Genomic DNA, 23534 nt, shown 5'->3' on the forward strand with positions numbered 1-23534 from the left:
ACCCCGGCCGGGTCACGGAACGCCCGATCTCTGGCCGGATCATCTCGGACGGTACTTAAGTACCGGCCGGATGATCTTTCAGGCCGCAGAGCTCTGATGCGGGCGCATCAGCGCGCCCGCATCAGAGCTTCCCATAACACACAGTGAAGCGAGCGGCCGGAGCCGCTCGCTTCACTGTGTGAACTGACAGGGCTTTCTGCGACGGAATTCACTGAATTCCAGCCGCAGAAAACTGACATGTCAGGTATCTGCGGCCCTGTATGGGATCCCGGCCGGAGCGTATATGATGTGTATACGCTAAGGCCGGGATCCCATTGAAAGTAAGGCATTGTTCCACCACGCCAAAAGTACGGCCGTTGTTGCCATCGGCAATAACGGCCGTACTTTTTCGTAGTGTGAACTTAGCCTTAGGCTATGTTCACATTTTGTAAGACACCGGCCGTTCCGTGATCCGGCTGGGTCACAGAACGTCCGGTGTCTGAGAAGATCATCCCGGTCAGTACTGCAGGATGATCTTTAGCGCCGCTAAATTCTCATGCGGGCACGCACACTCTATTGTGAGCACTGACAGGGTTTTCTGCGGCTGCAGAAAACTGACATGTCAGTTTCTTGCGGCACTGCTAGCGATTTTGGCCAGAGTGTATACTATGTGAATACACTCTGGCCGGGTTTCCATTGAAGGCAGCACTAAATAAACTACGTAGTAATCACGGCCATTGTTGCAAATCGGCAACAGCGGCGGTGATAACTATGTAGTTTATGTTGTGTGAACATGCGTTGTATGAATCGCACGTACATGATCTGCAGCAGATTTGATGGTGCAGATTTGAAGCTGCAGATTCAAAGCAAATCAATTCTGGGCCATCAAATCTGTTGCGGATCTGCTGCAGATCCTGTAATCCTGTAATCCTCCACGGGCCGAGCAGGGCCCGATCAACGATGTAAACGAGCGGCGATCTGCTAGATCGCTGCTCGTTTACTGGGCCTATTCCACGGCCCGATGATTGTTGAGCGAGGGCTGCAAGGACATCGTTACCGATGTCCTTGCAGCCCTTGCAGCATCATACATTACCTGTCAGGTCTTCTCTGCGCTGTCTTCATCCCCGGGTCCCGCACGCTCTATCTTCCGAATGGCCGGTCAGCTGACAGGCCACACTCAGCCAATCACAGGCCGCGGCGGTCACAGCCTGTGATTGGCTGAGCGCTCCGTCAGCTGACTGGCCATTCGGATGATAGAGCGCGCGGGACCCGGGGATGAAGACAGCGCAGAGAAGAAAACCTGACAGGTAATGTATGATGCTGCGCTTCTGAAATCGTCGGTCGCCTGACGCGCACCGCTATTCATCTGTAGCGATGCGCGGTGGGGGAACGATGATTATAGGTCTGGCCCTAAATGAACGATCAGCCGATGACACCGAACAATAATCGGCGGAATTGGGGCCAAATGGGGCCGATTCGGACGATTATCATTACTATGGAATAGGGCCCTTAATGTGTATTTCCTCACCTGTGCATTGGGAAGACTCACAGCTCTAATTATGTCACCTGTGTGTGCAGTGTGGAGAGTCTCCCATTCATTTCTATGGGGTGGTATTCCCCATTCCCCTCCTCTTCTGTATATCTGGCAAGGATAAGACCTTTGCTTTAACCTTTCTGGGCACCCAATGTGTCTGCATGCCAAATTTGGGGTCAAACGGGTCAGGCATTCGGAAGTTTATAGAGGACAGACAGACAGACAGACAGACATTTTTATTATATATTTATTTATTTTTTTATTTGGTAATGCATTGCTTTAAAAAAAAGTTTTATTACAAAGCAATATTAATGGAGTTATTAAAGGGGTTTCCAGCCTGGACCCCCTTTTTTTTATTTGCAATGTCTGAGGAGGGGTCAGATTAAAACAATTACTTCCAGTTACCTCTCTGGCTCCAACGCTGCTGCATGCATTCCCCTACTCTGGTTTCCGGCTGGGTTCTGACACCAGCCAGTCAGTGGCAGAGTCAGTGGCACACTTGTCCTCAGGTTTTATGTGGTATGGCAGCTGGTATTACAGCTCTATTCACGTCAATGGAAATAAGCTGCAATATCACAAACAAGAACAGGACAAGAATTGCACTGTTTCTGGAAGAAAGCAGATATGTTTTTCTACTCCTGGATAACACCTTTAAATAAGGTGAACACCGAACAGGACTAGGAAAAGGCTAAGGTCCTGATTTACTGCAATATAAGTCAACCTGGTCTGTTGGCAAGGGCGTAACTGTAGAAGACATACAGTAGCAGCTGCTATGGGGCCCACTGCAACAGAGGGCCTCATGGCCGGCTCCTGCAATACACTGGGGCCCCTTAGCCATCATCATTTGCAGCACCAGGCAGTCAAGCGAGCCTGCCAGGATGTGCAAATGTCCCTTTAACTGCAAGCACTCCTAATGAGCGCTTGCAGTTATGTAGTTATGACAATACTTGTTTGCTTAGTGGTCAGTCGGGAAGGGGCCCAATCAAAAGTTTGCTATGGGGCCCAGCCATTTCTAGTTACACCCCTGTCTGTTTGGTAATACTGGTCATGCCAGTCATGACGTCATGCGTCAGATCCAACATGCTATGATTTCTGCTTCCTGTGACAGAACAGGAAAAGTAAATGGCAATGTAAGTTATTTTTTTTGGCTAACAGAATATTAGGACGTGTTATAACTAGAATATGAAATATTTGGATTTCTACATGTTATATGAATGATTGACAAAGAGGGGTTCTGTCTTTTAGACCACCCACTACTAGAAACCTTTGGTAGACTCAGTATATCCTTGTATTGTATGTATACTTCTGTAATGTCACATGTATTACTTAGCAGCAAGTTTCTCTGACAAAATCAACTGTTGGGAGTCTTACGGTCAGGCCTAATATCTATTGCTATTTTGATGGGACCAGCCCACAAATTAGTGGACATCCATTGTCATGCACTTTTCCAGTTGACTTTCTTACATGTATCTATGATATATTTTAGTAGGCGGTCCCCTTTAAAAAATCATTGAAATACTAACATTCACACAATACTATAAGCTCAGTGATGGTATAAGTAACAATATAAGGCTATGTTCACACTACGTAAAAGTACGGCCGTTGTTGCTGATGGCAACAACAGCCGTACTTTTGCCGCGGTGGAACAATACCTTACTTTCAATGGGATCCCGGCCGGAGCATATACACATGGTACATCGTACATGGGATCCCATACGGGGCAGCAAATAACTGACATGTCAGTTTTCTGCGGCCGGAATTTAGTGAATTCCAGCCGCAGAAAGACCTGTCAGTTCACACAGTGAAAAGAGCGGCTCTGGACGCTTGCTTCACTGTGCGCTATTGGATGCTCTGTTGATGGCGCACGCTGATGCGCCTGCATCAGAGCTCTGCGGCCAGAAAGATTATCCAGCCGGTACTTAAGTACCGGCCAAGATGATCCGAACAGAGACCGGCCGTTCCGTGACCAGTCCGGGGTCACGGAACGTCCGGTCTCTTACGTAGTGTGAACATGGCCTAATGGTAAATTCTTATAGAAATGTATAATCTCTAGCTCCACTGGCTGGCTATGTTCACACCGTCTTTTCCTGACAGTTTGATGCCAAATATTGGCTGTCATTATGAAATAACGGCTGTTATTTGGCGGCAAACAGTCAGAAAAAGACGGTGTGTAAACATACAGTAGCCACACCATGAAATAAATACAAGACTAAATAGTGATAATATTAGCATGGATCCACTTATCATTTACTCCTCCTTATAAATACTTCTTATAAAAACTGAATTACCAACTACACATGTAAACATTTAGAGATGTCTGTTTGGAATATGGAGAGAATAAGAAAATGATCATTTCAGCTGTCAGGTTCAGTTCAAAATCACAATCACTCTTTCTACAGATGAGCAAAACGTGTCGACAAAGTTCGTGCGTCTAAAAATCTCTGAGCTCCGTGACTGGTGAGTCAATCAGATCTCGACAAGTTCTCTGTAAAAAAAAATGTGTGAGCACAATTATCTCTGTAAAAAAACAACTTTAATTGTTCTTCCTATGTAGACAGTATTCCTAAAGGAGGAGGCCCTAACACTAGGGAGTCCATCTTTAATATCTATTGTGGACATGTCACGGGAAAAGTGCTCGAGGGGGTGTACATCTCACCCAGGTTAATACGGAGTGTGAGATGGTAAGTCCAGGAGGCATCTGTGCTCAGCAGTGTTATGCTGCTGAGCTATTATTTATTATTGCCGGGCCTGGACTTACATGGAATGGCAGATAGGTTTTGGTAGTGGGATTTGCCATTCCCTCCCCCCGATCCAGGTCAGGTTTTGGGGTCAGGTGTCTCTGGCCCTAATCAAGCCTGACAGAGAAAAGCCCTGCAGAGGATCCTTGGTTTGCTCTCAGACAGGAGTGAACAGCCTGCATGGTGTGTTCGCTGGGAGCTGGGGCTTATGCACACCCTGCAATATTACCTGCCAAGTGAAGTGCCAGAGAGGTAACCTGCTGTATTAGTAAGCGCCCAGATGGGCAGGACTTTTTGTTTTGTTTATTCTCACTGCACGGTGTTGCTGTATTTATGTTGCTGGACCGTTTATGCTACAAATAAACACCCAAAGCTGTTTTATGAGCCCAAGTTTGCTGCCTGAACTGTGTCCAAACACACCATCCCCCGGGAAGATCCCTACAATTGGTGCTGCGGAGCGGGCAAAACGGTTGCTAGGGGCAACGGTGTGCATCAACTTGGCTACAGCTGCTTATGTCTTGGGTGAAGGCTGCTGCTTCACTCCAAAAACAGCCAAGCAACATGGAGGAGATGATGAAGCAGTTAATGCAAGTGAGTCTGCAACAGCAACAAGCTCTGACAGACGCTAACCTGCGCCATGAACAGGCTCTGGCAGATGCTAATCTGCGCCACGAACAAGCGATGGCCCAACAACAGAGACTTATTGAGCACCTGATAGCAAAGCAAGAGGCGTCTGCAGGTGCTAATCCCCAGCTGGTGGCAGCAGCCGCGCCAGAGAATTTGTCTGTGAAAAGAGCCGTGCAGCGTGCGCTGCAAAAGATGACTGCTGATGACGATATTGAGGCCTACTTAACTGTCTTTGAGCGGGTGGCTGAGAGAGAGAAGTTACCATCCACTGAGTGGGCAGAAGTGATTGCGCCTTATTTAACAGGCGAACCTCAAAAGGCCTATTATGACCTCAGTGAGCAAGAGGTCAAAGACTATCCTCGGCTAAAAGCAGAGATACTCGCCCGACTAGGAGTTACTGCTGCTGTCCGTGCCCGGAGGGTCCGCAACTGGAGCTACAGTCTGGACAAGTCAGCGAGGTCCCAGATGTACGACCTGATCCATTTGGCAAGAAAGTGGTTGGAGCCAGACACCTCTACTCCTGCCCAGATCCTAGAGAGGGTCGTGATGGATCACTACCTCCGTGCCCTTCCTGCTGATCTACAACGCTGGGTGGGACAAGGCGACCCTAGGAGTGCCGACGAACTCGTCAGCCTTGTGGAGAGGTTCCAGGCGACCGAGGACTACCTCCGTGATGTTCCTGCAGCACCGTCACCTCCCCGGAGTGCCAGATCTGTGCCATCATCTGGTAAGAGACTTCCATCTATTGGGGGAGTGTGGAGGGGTGCTGATAGAGGGAAGAGCGCTCAGGAGGTAACTCAGGGGCAAAAGACTGGTGATGGTCCCCGGTGGCTAAGTGGCCCTAAAAAGGACTCCCTGCCAAGGAGACCAGGCCCTATCCAGTGCTGGAGATGCCATGAGACGGGACATATGTCTGCCCATTGCCCTCTTACCACTGAGCCCATGGAATGTGACGCTAGCCGGCGTCAGTCTCTATTTGTGGAGCCGTCTTTTGTTGCAGTCACTGGACTAGAGACTGAACCACAAGTCTGCAACATTACTGTAAATGACTTCCCTGTTAAGGCGTTGCTGGACTCAGGAAGCCTTGTCACCCTGGTGCATGCCAGCCTGGTGGCTGGGGACTTTGTGCCAAAAAGACATATGAGTGTGGTATGCATACATGGTGATACAAAGGTTTACCCTATAGTACTGGCTAATGTCGGGACTGAACTAGGCACGGTACAACATGAAGTGGGTGTGGTTAAAAACCTTATGCATAATGTGATATTGGGGCGTGATTTTCCTTTGTTCTGGGCTCTATGGGGAAAACAACAATCCCCTGAAAGGAGTGAGGAGACCCCTAAGTCTATTGCATTACCCACGGTAAATGGTAAAGATGTACAGGAGGAATATGATGCTTTTCCTTTGCAGGTCCTGGCTGGTGAGGAAGAGGCTCCTCCCACTGCGCAAAATGTTCCAGACCTAGAGGTGTCTAGGGATAATTTTGGTACTGCACAATTACAGGACCCCACTCTCAAAAATGCTAGAGAGCAGGTCACTGTTATGAATGGGGTACCTCAGGAGCCAGAAGCTGAGAAAAAATTTCCACATTTTTCTATGACTAATGATCTCTTATATAGAGTCACTAGGATTAATGATGAGGTGGTGGAACAGCTTCTGGTGCCTAAGTCGTACCGGCGTCAGGTACTCGACATGGCCCATAATCATGTCCTTGGGGGCCACTTGGGGACAGATAAAACGCAGGAGAGAGTCCTCCAGAGGTTTTATTGGCCTGCGATTTATGCTGACATAAAAAAATACTGTGAGTCGTGCCCCACATGTCAGCTTAGCGCTCCAGTGTCGCATTTTCGCAGTCCTTTGGTTCCACTCCCCATCATAGAGGTACCTTTTGACCGGATCGCAATGGACTTGGTGGGCCCCATTGTAAAGTCGGCTAGGGGACACCAGTACATTCTAGTTGTATTAAGACTACGCGACCCGCTATCCTGAGGCTGTACCCCTAAGAAACACTGCCTCTAAAACAATTGCACGGGAATTGTTTTATATGTTTTACAGGGTGGGGATCCCCAAGGAAATCTTGACCGACCAAGGTACCCCATTTGTGTCAAAGGTAATGAAAGAGCTATGCAAACTGTTTAAAATCTCACACCTTCGTACCTCTGTATATCACCCACAGACAGACGGGTTAGTGGAGAGGTTTAATAAAACCCTGAAACATATGTTAAAGAAAGTAGTGGAAAAAGATGGTCGGGATTGGGATCACTTACTACCTTACCTGATGTTTTCTATTAGGGAAGTACCCCAATCATCCACAGGGTTCTCTCCCTTCGAATTAGTCTATGGTCGTCACCCTAGGGGTTTGTTGGATATAGCGAAAGAGACATGGGAAAGTGAGTCCACCCCATACAAGAGTGTTATAGAGCATGTAGCACAAATGCAGGACCGTATAGCCACTGTAATGCCCCTAGTAAGGTAACACCTCCAGAAGGCGCAAGAGGGCCAAAGCAGAATTTACAATCGTTCTGCAAGAATCAGGACATTTAGCCCAGGTGACCGGGTACTCATTCTTGTTCCCACGGTAGAAAGCAAATTCTTAGCAAAGTGGCAGGGTCCCTATGAAATTGTAGAGAAGATCAGTGAGGTCAACTACAAGGTACACCAACCAGGTAGAAGGAAGCCTTTCCAAGTTTATCACATAAACTTGATCAAGCCCTGGAAAGACAGGGAATCCTTGGTGGCGACAAAGCCTGTTGGTCATCTGTCACCACCAATCCCTCCGGTCAGGATTGGTGACACCCTATCAGTATCCCAGAAGCAGGAAGGTAAGGAGTTCCTGCAGAGAAATAAAGACAAGTTTTCTGACCTACCAGGGCGTACGCATCTCATTAGTCATCATATTGAAACTGAGCCTAGAAGCAGAGTAAACCTGAAGCCCTATAGGATACCAGAAGCACGGAGGGAGGCGGTATCATCCGAGGTAAAACGTATGCTTGACCTAGGAGTCATTGAGGTGTCCCAGAGCGAGTGGTCCAGCCCGATTGTGTTAATCCCAAAGCCCAATGGAACTTGGAGGTTCTGTAATGACTTTAGAAAGTTAAATGAGATCTCCAAGTTCGATGCCTACCCCATGCCCAGGGTAGATGAGTTGATAGAAAGGATGGGTAATGCCAGGTACATAACTACCCTCGATCTCACTAAGGGCTACTGGCAGATCCCACTCACTCCTAAGGCTAGAGAGAAGACTGCATTCTCCACCCCTGATGGGCTCTTCCAATACGTAGTGATGCCATTCGGGTTACATGGAGCCCCTGCCACTTTTCAGAGGTTGATGGACTTGATTCTGCGACCACATCGTGATTACTCCGCTGCCTACCTCGATGATGTGGTCATTTTTAGCCCTGATTGGGAAAGTCACCTCTGTAAGGTCCAGGCGGTGTTAGATGCCATAAGTGATGCAGGGTTAACCATCAATGCAGAGAAGTGTGCACTAGCCTTAGAGGAGGCCAAATACTTGGGCTACATTATTGGGAGGGGGTTAGTGAAACCACAACTAAATAAAATTGAGGCAATACAGAATTGGCCTCAACCCCTCACAAAGAAACAGGTCAGAGCTTTCCTGGGTATTACGGGCTATTACCGGAGGTTTGTGCCGAATTTTGCTTCAGTTGCAGCCCCACTAACTGACCTGACAAAGGGTGCAAAGTCCGCAATGGTGACATGGACTCCAGAGGCTGAGAAAGCTTTTCAAAGCCTTAAGTCTGCCTTGTGCCAACAGCCTGTGCTAGTTACCCCTGACTTTAGGCGAGAGTTTCTAGTACAGACAGATGCCTCTAACACAGGGTTAGGTGCCGTCCTCTCACAGGTCGTGAATGGCGAGGAGCACCCGGTGATGTACTTGAGTAGGAAGCTATCCCCGGCCGAGAAAAACTACGCCATTGTGGAGCGAGAGTGTCTGGCAGTGAAGTGGGCCCTAGAGTCCCTGAGGTACTACTTGCTAGGCAGGAAATTCAGGTTAGTGACAGACCATGCCCCCCTAACATGGATGAAGCTAAACAAGGAGAAAAACGCAAGGGTGACTAGGTGGTTTTTGTCCCTACAAAACTTTAATTTTACTGTGGAACACCGGCCAGGGAAATTACAGGCAAATGCGGACGCCCTATCAAGGGTACACTGCCTGTGGGGACAATACGCTCAGCCCTCCGGTCTGAAAAAGAGGGGGGGGATATGTGGACATGTCACGGGAAAAGTGCTCGAGGGGGTGTACATCTCACCCAGGTTAATACGGAGTGTGAGATGGTAAGTCCAGGAGGCATCTGTGCTCAGCAGTGTTATGCTGCTGAGCTATTATTTAATATTGCCGGGCCTGGACTTACATGGAATGGCAGATAGGTTTTGGTAGTGGGATTTGCCATTCCCTCCCCCCGATCCAGGTCAGGTTTTGGGGTCAGGTGTCTCTGGCCCTAATCAAGCCTGACAGAGAAAAGCCCTGCAGAGGATCCTTGGTTTGCTCTCAGACAGGAGTGAACAGCCTGCATGGTGTGTTCGCTGGGAGCTGGGGCTTATGCACACCCTGCAATATTACCTGCCAAGTGAAGTGCCAGAGAGGTAACCTGCTGTATTAGTAAGCGCCCAGACAGGCAGGACTTTTTGTTTTGTTTATTCTCACTGCACGGTGTTGCTGTATTTATGTTGCTGGACCGTTTATGCTACAAATAAACACCCAAAGCTGTTTTATGAGCCCAAGTTTGCTGCCTGAACTGTGTCCAAACACACCATCCCCCGGGAAGATCCCTACACTATATGTCCAAATAGGACATAGGGAAAAGATGTTATCCTCATGAGACAACTAGGTAAAGGCACAATATATATAGCATGCTCGAGTCCGACTGTTCGGCATTTGAATACTGGTGGCTTAAGAAGTTGGATACAGTAATAGGGAGTCTGGGAAAACTTACATACAGCCTATGCCGAATGGCTGTATCCATGTTTATCATGACTCCCTAGGGCTTCATCCAACTTCTTCAGCCACCAGTATTCAAATGTCGGACAGTCTGACTCAAGCATGCTCCAGTTGAACTCATCTCTTTCTTGCTGAAAGTGTTGTTTCCCTGCAGCACAACCAAAGAAGATGCAAAGTATTACACAGTGTGTGCTCTTACATTTTTTACATTCCCTTTTTTATATTCTTGTATTATAATTCTTGAGATTCATTGTAGATTCCCTATGGACTGATGTGTAGCTTTGCCATGGACCTTTACAGAGATGGTTTTAATTCTGTCTGGTATATAGACTTTGTTTCATTTACTGTTCCCAGATGCAATGTATTCTGCAGCTGAGCATGTCAATGTATGGAAAGTTACAACATATCCCAAGCTCCTAAGAATCGTTCTGCTGGGCCATATTGTGGGAAAGTTCTGCTTATTGGTTTTGTATGACAACGTTTTGCCTTTTCATTCTCTCCGGGATTTTGCCAATTTGGCAAGCAGAGATTATAATAAAAGTAATCCTAAATAAACAGCACAGAGAGATGGATTGTAGGGCTTTTTATTGAACCGGTCTGGATGGAAAACCCAGCTAACAGAATGTATTAACATCTCTAAACAAGAAAGGCTTTCAGAATAATGTTTTAGCTGGCTCTGCTATACAAATGTAGTGGACTTCAGTGCTGCAACTCTGCAGAATGATGCTGTGTTTTTTTTTATTATATATTTTTAATCATTTTTATACAGCCTAATCACACATGGAGCGCACAGGAGAAATCCTGCTGGGAAAATATAACATACTTCAAAGAGCAGAACATTGACTATACGGTGATAGGACTGTGGATTCTCGACACAAAATGTTTGACCTTGTTGAGGGTTTAACCTCAGAGACCTTTACAGATCCTGAAAATTGTGGGTTTTCTTTGGCCCGCCACCTGATGTGTACAGAACCAAAGCTCAGCTCATTAGCATAGAGCAAATGACTTTTTTGGAAGTTGTTTTTTTAAACCAGACCTGGGTATTGTATGGTCTACAGGCCACATTCGGCCCGCTTACTAGCTCTGATTGGACCGTCCCATGAGCTTCGGTGCTGTGAGTGTCAGCAGCACTCTGAACATTACGTTTAATAGAGGATTCATGGGGGCCCCCCTAAACATAATGTTCATAATGGAGAGGCCGTCAGGGCAGATAAGGAAGCTGGGGGGGGGGGGGTATTATTTATAACTATATTGTGGCAGTTAATAGTGCCCAAGCCTGTTGACAAGTTTATTTTAAGACCTGGTTTGCTGTCAGTTCATATTTTGGTGAGTCACTTTCCCCCCTCCTATATAAGACCTAAAAAGTGACCTTAAAGGGGAAATCCGGGCAAAATAATTTTAAGATATGTTATTGCCCAACAAAAATTATAAAAATTACTAAGAGACACTTATATGAAAAACACACTTTTCCCTGCACATACTATAGCATGGCGTGTTCAGGTCTCTATAAAGTTGGTGATGTCACGTTACATAAACTGACGACACCTGCTGCAGCGGTGGGACAGACTGAAGCAGCAGGAGTCGGCAGTTTATGTGACGTGACATCACCAACTTTACAGAGACCTGAACACGCCATGCTGTAGCAATTGCAGGGAAAATGCACTATAGGTGAGTTTCCCATAATAATTGTCTATTAGTAATGTTCATAACTTTTGTTGGGCAATAACATATATTAAAATTATTTTGCCCAGATTTCCCCTTTAACAAATTCCACATCACATAATTATATGTGTGGAAGTCTTCATCATGGCCTACTCACTACAAAGAATTAGTTGTGTGGCACTTGTAGAAGCCATGTTAGCAGGTGAAACTCAGTCAGTCTGAAGGAGAAGGTGAATTATATTTGAGGCACTTTAATCTCATCAGGGATTTGGTTGACTTGTTTGGGTTGTTGTGAGCACATTGGCCAGCACTGTTATGGTATTGCTGTGGCTGTTACAATTCATTAAAAAAATTATTGATTGCAATGGGTTTCGCTAATTCTGACACTTTAGTCTTATAAAGTATAACGGGGGCTAAAGTTCTGGAATTAGTGAGCAAAGGATGACCCTGCACCCTCTCTCCCAGGATGTATCTTTGTATCCCAGCAGGTGTCACTGACATATCAAAAGTTATTGATAATGACAGTGACTCTTTAATCTATAAAGATGGAAAAAAGACAGCACTTCCATTCATTCATGACTTGCTCAAGACTTTCTCAAGCATAGACATTAGACAAATGTGTGAATGTGTGAATGTGTGAGGTCTGTAGAAGCTTAGTAAAGCGAAACAGCTGTCACCTGTTATCATCATGAAGTGTTGGCATCTTACCTGCTAAAGAAAATATGCTTGCCATTTGTGGACGAATAAACAAGCACTGAATTTTTGCATGTATACAGTGGTGAGTGCCGCTTCATTTCTATCCTTCTACAAATGTGTGAATACCATGGTTTAAATAAAAGTGCAGGTGGTTACATTACTCATTACAGTCATGATCTGGGGTATTTAGTGTGCCTCTTTATTTTCCTTAGGTGTCATATACCTCATATCCTAGACTCTGTCCATATGATTGGTTCTCTGCTGCGCTGCAGGTCATAGGATGCGGTTTTGACATAAGGCTAATGTAATGTATGCACCTAACAATAAACTGTGGTCCAGCATTATAGATACAAGATGCTTGCAGAGCTATTTTCTAATTGATTTGCCCAACTGTGTTGAAACAAGGAATAGTCCAGCAGTGTATTCTTTATTTGTAGATACAGACAGCAGTTTACAACCGACAGACAGATACATTGCTAGCATTTATATTGCATCTTATGTTCTTACTTACAATAAATAGATGTCATTTATTTTCCTTCCCCTGTCCCTATCATGACCACTTTGTTTTTTCATATACTGTACTCGCACTTGATACACTTATTTTGTTTGCTTAATACACATGTTCCTATGCTTACCTGAGACCTATTCCTACACCACTGGCACAGTTATACTTCATTTTTTCACCTGTGCATTATATGAGCAATTCCTTAATGTATTTTATACACTTGCTTATAAATGGACACATTTTTGATCGTGTGATGGATTATTACATCTTTGATCTCATTGATTTCATGAGCTTTAGTGATATACTTGTACACTGTATGCCCCTATTTTATGGATGTGTACACTATAATTTTGATTGATTTGAATTGTGGACACATGATTATAATGATTAATGTAATCAATTAATTAAACTATGACATTGGCATATTTGTCTATGCTCGAGATTAGCTCTTTAGTGGAAATATTATCGTATTTGTGGTCTGAATAAAGTCACAATTTGCTAACTATAACTATTATGGAGTCCATATTGTAGGCTCTTTAGGGTTCTGTGCTCCTTTGCTGGCCATGTTGCTAGATTCCTGACCTTGTGAGTCCATGCACATCATTATTTTGTGTTCCTATTTATTAACATCCAGGAGAATTTTCCAGAAAAGATATTGCCAATTTAATCATGCTAACAAAGCTTTGATGGACCCATCATAACTCCCAAAATCCCCCCCCCCCCAAAAAAAAAAACAAAAAAACACATTTTGCCATAATAACATTACAAAACTAGTAAAAGCTAAAATGTGAGAAAACAACCTTGCCATATAAACAAAGCAAACATAAATTAAAACAGAATCCATCATCCTCTCAGCACAGGCTAGAGCGCTCTTAAAATGAGCGATTGATATTCTCGGCTACGGTAACTTAATAAAATATTAGTGGTTCTATAAATCACCAAAGGGGACGTAGATTGTCACATTTTGGAAGAGATCCTGAGCACAAACCGCTGTTCTATAGTTTCACCTCTTAGAGCCGTAACTAAAGATTTATAAAACCCTCAGGCAAACTAATCCTTTTCCTTGCTGCCCTCCCTTCGTTCGCTGTGGTTTTAATGCTTGCCATAATGACTCCTCCTTGGGATATGAACACAAGCCAGAACGTAATACACACCATTACAGACAATTTGAAGAAAAAAAAAGATCCTGTTTAAAAGGCAAGTCCCTGCACACTAGGCTTCCATGTGGAAATGGCTGCGGGTAATAGCCTATTTGATTCTAATGCCTCTCTACATATTTATGAGGAGCTCATTTGCGGATGTCATTTGATATTTTTCATACAATCAGTATACAGAACATCATGATGAGGATGCCGGTTTTCATAGTGCCCATACCAATGCTCATATATTACCATATGATTTGGAGAGAGATGCCATGCTTTTTACAGTATAATTCAACCTTTTACAGATGTAATAGACTGGCAAATGAGGCAAAAAATTACATGGGATTATTAGTCTCCGACATCTGGACCAATTGCTCTGATAAAGACCATAAGATCATCAAATTCAGCAATATGCTAGTTAACATTTTTTCCAAACCTGACCAGGGAACTTCTGCAATACAGTTCTCCATGTAAAGTTAAAGACAGCAGATTGAACGTAAAAATGTAGCGGAGCTAAATTTGTCACTTTTTTGGGGGGCTATATTCTTTGGACAATATAAAATTAACAGGATATTCTCATCTATAGAATATTCCATAATGGTCTGATAAACCAATCTTTAGAACAGATCACTGACGACCTTGTCCTACCTGGGTGTGATGAGGTGGCTGAGATTTTGAAAGTGTTGCCCATTTACTTGTCTTATGGAAGAAGCATAGAACAGTTTGTCCGGCTGCTTTGGTAATCTTGGCAATGATTCTTTGACATAGCTTTCTTCAAAAATCAGCCTCACACCTTTTATTTGGTGGTCTTTATTGAAGTGAATAGCACTGTATTAACACAAACACAACCCGTTGACATGTTTGATGATATTTTTGTTAGGAAGCAGCCATGTTTCACTAAGACAACCCCTTTCTATATCTATATGCTCTACAGATCTCATAGACTGTAGGTGTCCATAGATCCACTAAGAATCTCGTTTCAGTTGGGGCAGTCCTGGCGACTCCATGTATAACATAGCCGGCTTAACTACTGTCATATTCTTTAGATAAACTCCTTTAAGTGGTTATACAACACTCAACTCAACAGAACAGGGTGCATCTGACAGCCGTGTTGAATGCTGCTAGTGCTGGATACAATAGAATGAGGAACCTGTAAGCAAGCTTTTTTGTCCAGCCTTGTCACAGTTGTCACGGGCATGAGGGGTCCCCCAGGTGTTCTCTAACCACAGTATTGGCTGTAGCAGGTCTGCTGTGGTGTGCAGTAAAGGACTGGTAAAGTATAGAGGATGATGGTAGGTGCGAAAAATGGGCACCAGATTAACAGTGATATAAATTGCTCCTTTACTTTTGTTCAACACTTGCAACAGAAGAATGCAGGTATCTTCCCAATACAGTACCGATTTTAGCTCTGTCGTACATTTCTTAATTTTATACAACACATACAGCACTTACTTTATGTTGGCTTCTTAGCCAAACAAAAAAAGGTTAATTTGCCCATAATCCCTTGTAAAAGTCTTCTCCAAAGGAGCACAAGCCGCTTCATTGGTTGGCTCCCAACAGGATACACCTGTTACTTGTAGTCAGTTCCTATATGTTTCTACAGTTCCCAGCTGGGGGATGTAGTACTTGGTAGCCTCACTAGCCACAGCTGCTTGACCAGATTTTGTGAGAAGCTTTCACGTTCTGCATACAACAAGGCTCTTATATTCTCTCTGTATTTTCCTTGTTGACTACTTTGTTCTCAGTTCTCTTGACCAGTATATTTGAGATAAGTTCTGTAAACTTCTTAAGCTTAATGGCCGGGATCCCATAAACAGCAATCCAACGCATATTCTCGTAATAATCACTGCCATTGTACTACGGCTGTGATTTTACGAAAATAGCAGATAAGGCAATGTTTCAATCCGCATAAAGTACGGCCTTTGTTGCCGATGGCAACACCGGCCGTACTTTTACGTAGTGTGAACATAGCCTTTAGGTGCTAGTGCTGGAGTTACATGTCCAACAGGAGGAGGACACTATATTATACTAAGATTTATGAAACTAAAAAAATATTGCTTTTTCTTTCAGAGTGCCACTCCTTTCTGCCATAGTGCCACTCTTGGCTATGTTTGGTATAATAGCTCGGTTAATAGAATGAGATTGACCTGCAATACCATAGCCCATAGCCCATGAATAACTGTTATGTATAATAAATAATATATAACAATAGTAGTATAGAAAGTAACAAACACTATGTTGTGTTTAGTAAAGGCTAAGGATGAGCGAAACGAACCGTAACGAACCAGATTCGTTACGAACTTTGCAAAAAGTTTGGTTCGTCACCGAACCGAACTTTGAGAAAGTTCGTAACGAATCTGGTTAAAATAACAATAACAAATAAAATCAAAGACATCTTTAAAAAGTGATGCAAACACCTCTGGAATGCATCTGGGAAAGCAGGGAAACAGTATTAGAGGAATCGGCATTACGGGGTTAGCGATCCTCTGCAGTAATGCCGACTCCCCTAATGGTTAATATATTTAGTTAATAGAACGTATTTTCGTTGTAATAAAGTCACTTTCGTTGTTCAATAATTTAATTAAAACGATTCCATCATTGTTCAATTAAATATACTGTTAAAATAAATATATATATATAAATAAATGTATACTTATATATATATATATTTTTTTTACAGTATATTTAATTGCACAAGTATGGATTTGTTTAAATTAAACTATTGAACAACAAAATTAATTTTATTACAATGAAAATGTGTTTTATTAATTAAATATTAATTATTACAGGAAGCTCTATTAAGCCATTAATTCATATTGCCGGTAATAGAGCAAACTGTAATAATTAATACTTTACTTTAATTAAAACATCAAATGTTTCTTCTAATTATGCAATCACAATAGCATTATTAGAAGAAACATTTTGAATCATATGTGCGCTCAGCTGATCAGCTGATCGACTCAGCGCACATATAATTAGCGGGTCCGCAGTACAGTGACTTCATTGTGCTGCGGACCAGCGAAGAGGACACATGGGGGTGAGTATACAGCTCTCCCCACCCCCTCCCCTGCACTGCACCCATCCCAGCAGGGAAGGGGGGTCACTTAACCCCTTCCTTGCTGGGATGGGTGCAGTCTGACATCAGTCTGGCCCCCAAAGGGTTAAGGGGAATGCAATGCATCCTCCTTTAACCCCTTGGGGGCCAAAATGTAAGCAGCGATCTGTAAAGATGCTGCATACTGTAAGGAGCACAACACCGCTCACAATGATGGGTGTTGTGCTCTCGTTTGTGTGTTTTTTGTGTGTTTCTCCCTTTTTGTTTTTACGACGGATTCGGTGGACTACGATGATGACCAGCGGCTGTTTTTTTGTTTTTTTTTATAAAATGGTCAATGAGGTGTGGGGGTGTTTTTATTTGAATAAAAAAAAATTCACTTGTGTCTTGTCTTTATTTCTTTACTTTATAGACTTAGTAGTGGAAGCCGTCTAATAGACGGAATCCATTACGAAGTCGGGGCACCCGGCTCTTCCCAGTACCCCTGGTGGCATTGGGTACTGGGTTAATAATGGGGGGGGTTAGTGTTAGCCATTTTATACCGGCTAACACTAGGCCCCGACTTAGTAATGGATTCCGTCTATTAGACGGCTTCCACTACTAAGTCTATAAAGTAAAGAAATAAAGACAAGACACGAGTGAAATTTTTTTTTATTCAAATAAAAACACCCCCACACCCCTCATTGACCATTTTATTTAAAAAAAAATTAAAACAACCGCTGGTCATCGTCGTAGTCCACCGAATCTGACATAATCCACTGGATACCGATATCTGAAAAACAAAAAGGGAGAAACAAAGAAAAAACACACAAACAGGAGCAACACCCAACCCAACACCAAAAATAATTGTGAGCGGTGTTGTGCTCCTTACAGTATGCAGCATCTTTCCAGATCGCTGCTTACATTCTGGCCCCCAAGGGGTTAAGGGAGGATGCATTGCATCCCCCTTAACCCCTTGGGGGCCAGACTGATGTCAGACTGCACCCATCCCAGCAAGGAAGGGGTTAAGTGACCCCCCCCTTCCTTGCTGGGATGGGCGCAGTTCTGGGGAGGGGGTGGGGAGAGCTGTATACTCACCCCCATGTGTCCTCTTCGCTGGTCCGCAGCACAATGAAGTCACTGTGCTGCGGACCCGCTAATTATATGTGCGCTGAGCGCACATATGATTCAAAATGTTTCTTCTAATAATGCTATTGTGATTGCATAATTAGAAGAAACATTTCATGTTTTAATTAAAATAAAGTATTAATTATTACAGTTTGCTCTATTACCGGATATATGAATTAACGGCTTAATAGAGCTTCCTGTAATAATTAATATTTAATTAATAAAACACATTTTCGTTGTAATAAAATTAATTTTGTTGTTCAATAATTTAATTTAAACAAATCCATACTTGTGCAATTAAATATACTGTAAAAAAATAAATATATATATATATAAAAATAGATTTATTTATATATATATTTATTTTAACAGTATATTTAATTGCACAATGATGGAATCGTTTTAATTAAATTATTGAACAACGAAAGTGACTTTATTACAACGAAAATACGTTCTATTAATTAAATATATTAACCATTAGGGGAGTCGGCACGGCATCATTGCCGATTTGCCGGCTATTTTTTTTTTCCACTATTTTTGCACTTTGATTTTTTCTACTTTTTTCATTGTAATACCAACTGCAACCACACGAAACTATACCCTATCACACTCCCACTATTGTAGCTGCAATTATTCAGCCGTTATTGCAAGGTTACTTTTCGGTTTGTTCGTCAGAACCAGAACTTTAGGAAAGTTTGGGGATCGAACCGAACCAAACTTTTCAAAAGTTCGCTCATCCCTATCAAAGGCCTCAAGAGGATGGAGCACGATATAGGGATTCTAAGAACACCAAAAATAGTATCTTTGTGTTATACTCTTCCCCCTCAGGCGCTGCAATAGCTGTAACACAGTGTAGGAGTGTTCCTATGTATATATATGCGCCACATAACAATCATAATATTGCTTAAGTTTAGGCTTTCAGAGAATATTTTGGAACTGTTTCCTACTGCAGCTTGGGTCAGTGTCATCCAAGTAATTAATAGAAATGAAAGTTATTAAGTTAAGCAAATAATTGTAGAATTCTCATTCTGTTGCTACTTTTGATAAATTTCTGAGAACACCTGCCGCTTACAAGTAAATATCTAATTATAGGGTAATTTTTTGCAATGTAAATAAATTATTGCCTGGAAAATGGAATAAAAAGCTGTGTTTTCTACCCTCTTATGATCCATATGCTCAATATTTTACATAGTCTTCCAAAATGGAAATTCTAGTGATAAATTTACAAAACTGAATCATGAAAATGTCATTTTTGAAAGTGACACACTGACAACCTTCATAAAAATACAGATTTCACATTGTTGTAGCATCCTCTGAACATATTGGAGAAGGAGTGAATGCCTGAGAATTCTATTCTCTATTGATTTGGTCACTGGTTAGTAATGAGGAACACAGTGGACTCCAGGAGCTACAACTATTTCTCTGGTTTGGCATAAAAGATTTTTTTCTAGTCTACGGCATACCTGACATCTGGAGTGGATCATTAAGTAATTGTTCTACACTATCATTAACCGTATTGTACCATTTATATATTGAGGTGGTTAGAAGGCTGAACTACTTCTCCTGCTTTGTTAGGCTGGGTTCACACTGTGTTTTTGCAATCCGTTCATCATATCCGTTTGAAATTGGTTACTTTTAACAGACAGAAAAACAAAGTCAACACTATTTTTGTGTCTGTTAAAAAAAAAAAAATCCATTTCGATCCGTCCCCCCCCCCTCCCTTTTTTATAATAGAAGTAAACCCAACCTTATCGGATTTTCCTGCAGCTACCACTAGGGTGAGCTTACTACATAGAGCAGGGGTGTCAAATTTCTGGTCCTCCAACTGTTGAAAAACTTCAATTCCTATCATCAAAGCTTTGGCTGTCCAGGTATGTTGGTAATTGTAGTTTTGCAACAGTTGGCGGACAACAGTTTGACACCTGTGGCATAGAGATTTTCACACTTCCCAATAAATTAAATAGTAGCTGTATAAACTCAAATGCCCTAGGCTCCCTACTAGGCAGGTTTTTATCATTTTATGAATTGTCTTATTGTATCTATATAAGCCCTTTCATTTTGGGTCCTATGACTTCTATGTTTGCACCTGGTTATTAAATATACCATAATTCAAATAAGAATGGCAAATGGTGATGAAAGTAGTGTAATCCCTATACTAGAGTACTATGTCTATAACAGTCAGCAAGAGATTAAACGCAATTTTTATTGAGGTGAGCAGAATATACCCATTAACATGTACAGCAATAATAGCAGTGGACTTCCCACAATTATATATAGATATATTGTTACTGGTCACTGATAATCCAGTCTACTGTCTGTATGGAATTAATCACAAATCTTAATTTGCAGATAATAGATGATGAAGATACTCAATTCATGAGCAACTGCCCTGTAGCAGTCACAGAAAGTACGCCAAGGCGAAGAACAAGGATACAAGTCTTCTGGACAGCTCCCGCTATTGGTACAGGCTGTGTAATACTCAAGTGAGTATTATTTATTTATTGTATGATGATAAGTCCTAAAACTGTCAAATATACTCTACATTATGTGCTCACTATTTTGAAACAGTCTGTACAGTATCTGCATTGGTTTTCAGCATCCATAACCAAGAGGTCTGCCATTTCTGCGGTCACTTTCCCATAAGGTCTTATTGCATCACTGATTCTAAGCTTCATCCTCTTGTTCTTAACTGGGATTATTGGAAGTTAGTATGATTTCTTGGACAGATTGGACTATATAAGCCATTTCCCCCTTGTAAAATAAGAGTTAGGGTACTATTGCACGGAGCGATTTTTCGACGATTAACAATAAATGAACTCTAACAACCGCTATGGCAAATGACCTGAAATTATTCACCCAATTACACGGAACGATGTTCGTTACATATGACCGTTATTGAATTCATCCTGTCATCGCCACTGCGTTTGCCGCTACTGCAAACGACCGAATGACGTCTTATTACAAGCGAACGATTTGCAAACGATCAACGATAAAAATAGGTCTAAATTCTATTAAACAACCAATGATTTCTCGTTGGTTATTTAATCGTTAGGCTAGGTTCACGATTTTGTAATCAATTTTACTGTATCCGTTTTGGAAAATGTACAGAAAAACGTGGTCAACCACATTTCTGTGTACGTTACAAAATGTAAAAAAAAAACGCATCCGTATTGACCCATTTTTTAATGATGTAAGTCAATCGAAAACTGATCAAAAACTGATCAAAATGTATGGCATACAACAGCATCCGTTTTTACCATACGTTTTTTTTTTCCACATAGAGTGTATACATCAAACGGATAGCAAAATCATGATGCGAACCTAGCATTAGATTATCAATCAGCCTAAGAGATCCAACAGTCTTGTTTCTTAAAGTTCATAAACCAAGTAGCCCCAAGTGGGATTGACTAATTTCTATGCCTGATAACTAATAATGCAGAATTTCACAATACGTTATGAGGGATAGAAAACTGGATATGAAAATGGTCATTGAAGCCACGTCTGGTCTCCAGATGTTCATCAGAAATAGCATCCTCTATTCATTTTGCACTCACTTGTTAGCGGCAGCCATTTGTTTTCTATGGGTCCCTAGAATTAATAGTATGTGTTTATACTTGCACGCAATAAAACCCTACAACGGCACCATCCTCTGTCTCTTGCCTTAAGCAAATGAAAAGCACTGTTAATGCACATGTCAGACAGCTGGATGGCATTTCCCAGTCTGGAGCAGCTGTCTCCATGCGCCTGCTTTATTTCACAAACAGATGTTTAATAGGACTTTGCTGATATTGTCAGATATTCAGAGAACAGAGAAGAGGAATAATCAGAATATTCATGATTACTCCTCTTTTAAATCATAAATCAAAGTGACAAATGACAACATCAAAAGTCCTTTGTTTTTTCCGTTTGGCTGCAATCTCCATAATTTCTTCCATGTGGTTTACAATTTGCCTGCCTAGAGTCAGAAGTTTTGCAATAAACCTGACTGGGACAAAATAACTAAAATCTGTCTCTGAAGCATTTAGCAACTTCTCTTTGCCTGTTTGTCACTCAAGCCTCCACCCTCTCTATAAACTTCTATGGGCAGCATGTAACCTTATCTCCTGCTGAGTTGATCATCCCTAAAAATAGAATTTTAGCAGTTTTTCAGAGTAACTGATGAGTTAACTGATAAGTAGAAAAAGAAGCTTTTTACACTCATAATATATTTCAATAATTTTATGTCTGCTTGAACAATTGATTTTTACAAAGTTAGTGGCCATTTAAATCTATTATAGATTTTGCATATTATTATTATTTTGGAATCCTGCAATTGTTCAATCATGGGCTTGTAATTTTTAATAATTTATTTTTAAATCAACATCCTCAGCTGATCCGGAGGAGTAACTTGTATTGTGCAGGGCTTGTTTCCACTTATGCAGCTCCCAACATATTTACCATCTGGCCTGCAGGTGCCATATCAAAAAACATTGCATGCAGGTTTTTTTGACTGAGCGAATGCATGTTGAAGGATTTCCATTTGTGCAGATGAGCAACAGATGAGACAGATGAGACTTATGCTACGTTTACACGGAACGATAATTCGCCCGAAATGTGTTACAAGGTGGTAATTTAAATACCAGTTGCTAATAGAGGGGGTCCAGTCCCAAGTAGGAGACACCCCCCCCCCCCCCCCCCCGCCAGCACCACCAATAGGCATATATCTTCACAAGTCACCTCTCGCTAAATGTTTTTCAACATGTTTCCAATAAAATTTTAACTTGTTGCCAAGGGAATGCTACAGTACATCAGCCAACAAGGAATCGATGTTTGTTCCCACACAATGTTTTATTTATGCCTCCTAATTATTAAATAGAATTTACCGATATTTAAGTAGATGGTTAGATATAACACTCCACAATATATCTGGAAACAGACTGGAAATTACACTGATTAACAGCAGATCAGATGATTATGTTATGGAGCTGAGTAGCGTACTTGCTGTAGAATGGTTCTAAATGGAATAAAAGAACTTGTCGCACCCCATAATTATACTGAATGTAATCATCTAATGGATAAAGAGATTATTATTATCACAGGTACGGGAAATGATTATCATATTTTCAGAATCATTCTAAGAAAATATAATTAACATAAAATTACTTTTCATTGGGAAATGCTCCTGGAACCATTTGAAGGCCAACGGGTTCATGGTGTAGAGTAAGACTCATTAAACTCTTGTACATCCTTAGATACTGAGAAGTGGAGGAAATAATTCCACCGATTGTACATCTGGCACCTGGGGGACTTCTGGTTAGGATGGCACAGGTGTATGTATGAATGGCTTCAGGGGTGTAACTGCAGCCATAACAGCTGTGCCAAAACAAATGCCCATCTGCCACATAGAAAGACACCTATATTATAAGATAGACACTCTATATAGGATGACTCCTTGTTGACTTTGTTTACCATAGTGGCAGTATACTATGTTATATGGTATGTGCACCTAAACTTGCCACTCAGAGTAAAGCCCCTATTACACAGGGCAAT

At 42.2% G+C, this 23534-nt stretch overlaps 1 protein-coding gene across 1 annotated transcript in view; it reads left to right on the plus strand.

The window, feature by feature from the left end:
* The window catches only part of SPON1 (spondin 1), a 280785-nt gene that overhangs the window by 62671 nt on the left and 194580 nt on the right, over window positions 1–23534 (plus strand). The window contains exon 3 of the mRNA XM_069965794.1: window positions 20355–20488. Within this exon, the coding sequence (XP_069821895.1) occupies window positions 20355–20488 (134 nt within the window). The remainder of the gene's footprint in view (window positions 1–20354; window positions 20489–23534) is intronic.

Source organism: Dendropsophus ebraccatus, chromosome 4 (assembly GCF_027789765.1).
Source record: "Dendropsophus ebraccatus isolate aDenEbr1 chromosome 4, aDenEbr1.pat, whole genome shotgun sequence".
Lineage (NCBI taxonomy): Eukaryota > Metazoa > Chordata > Amphibia > Anura > Hylidae > Dendropsophus > Dendropsophus ebraccatus.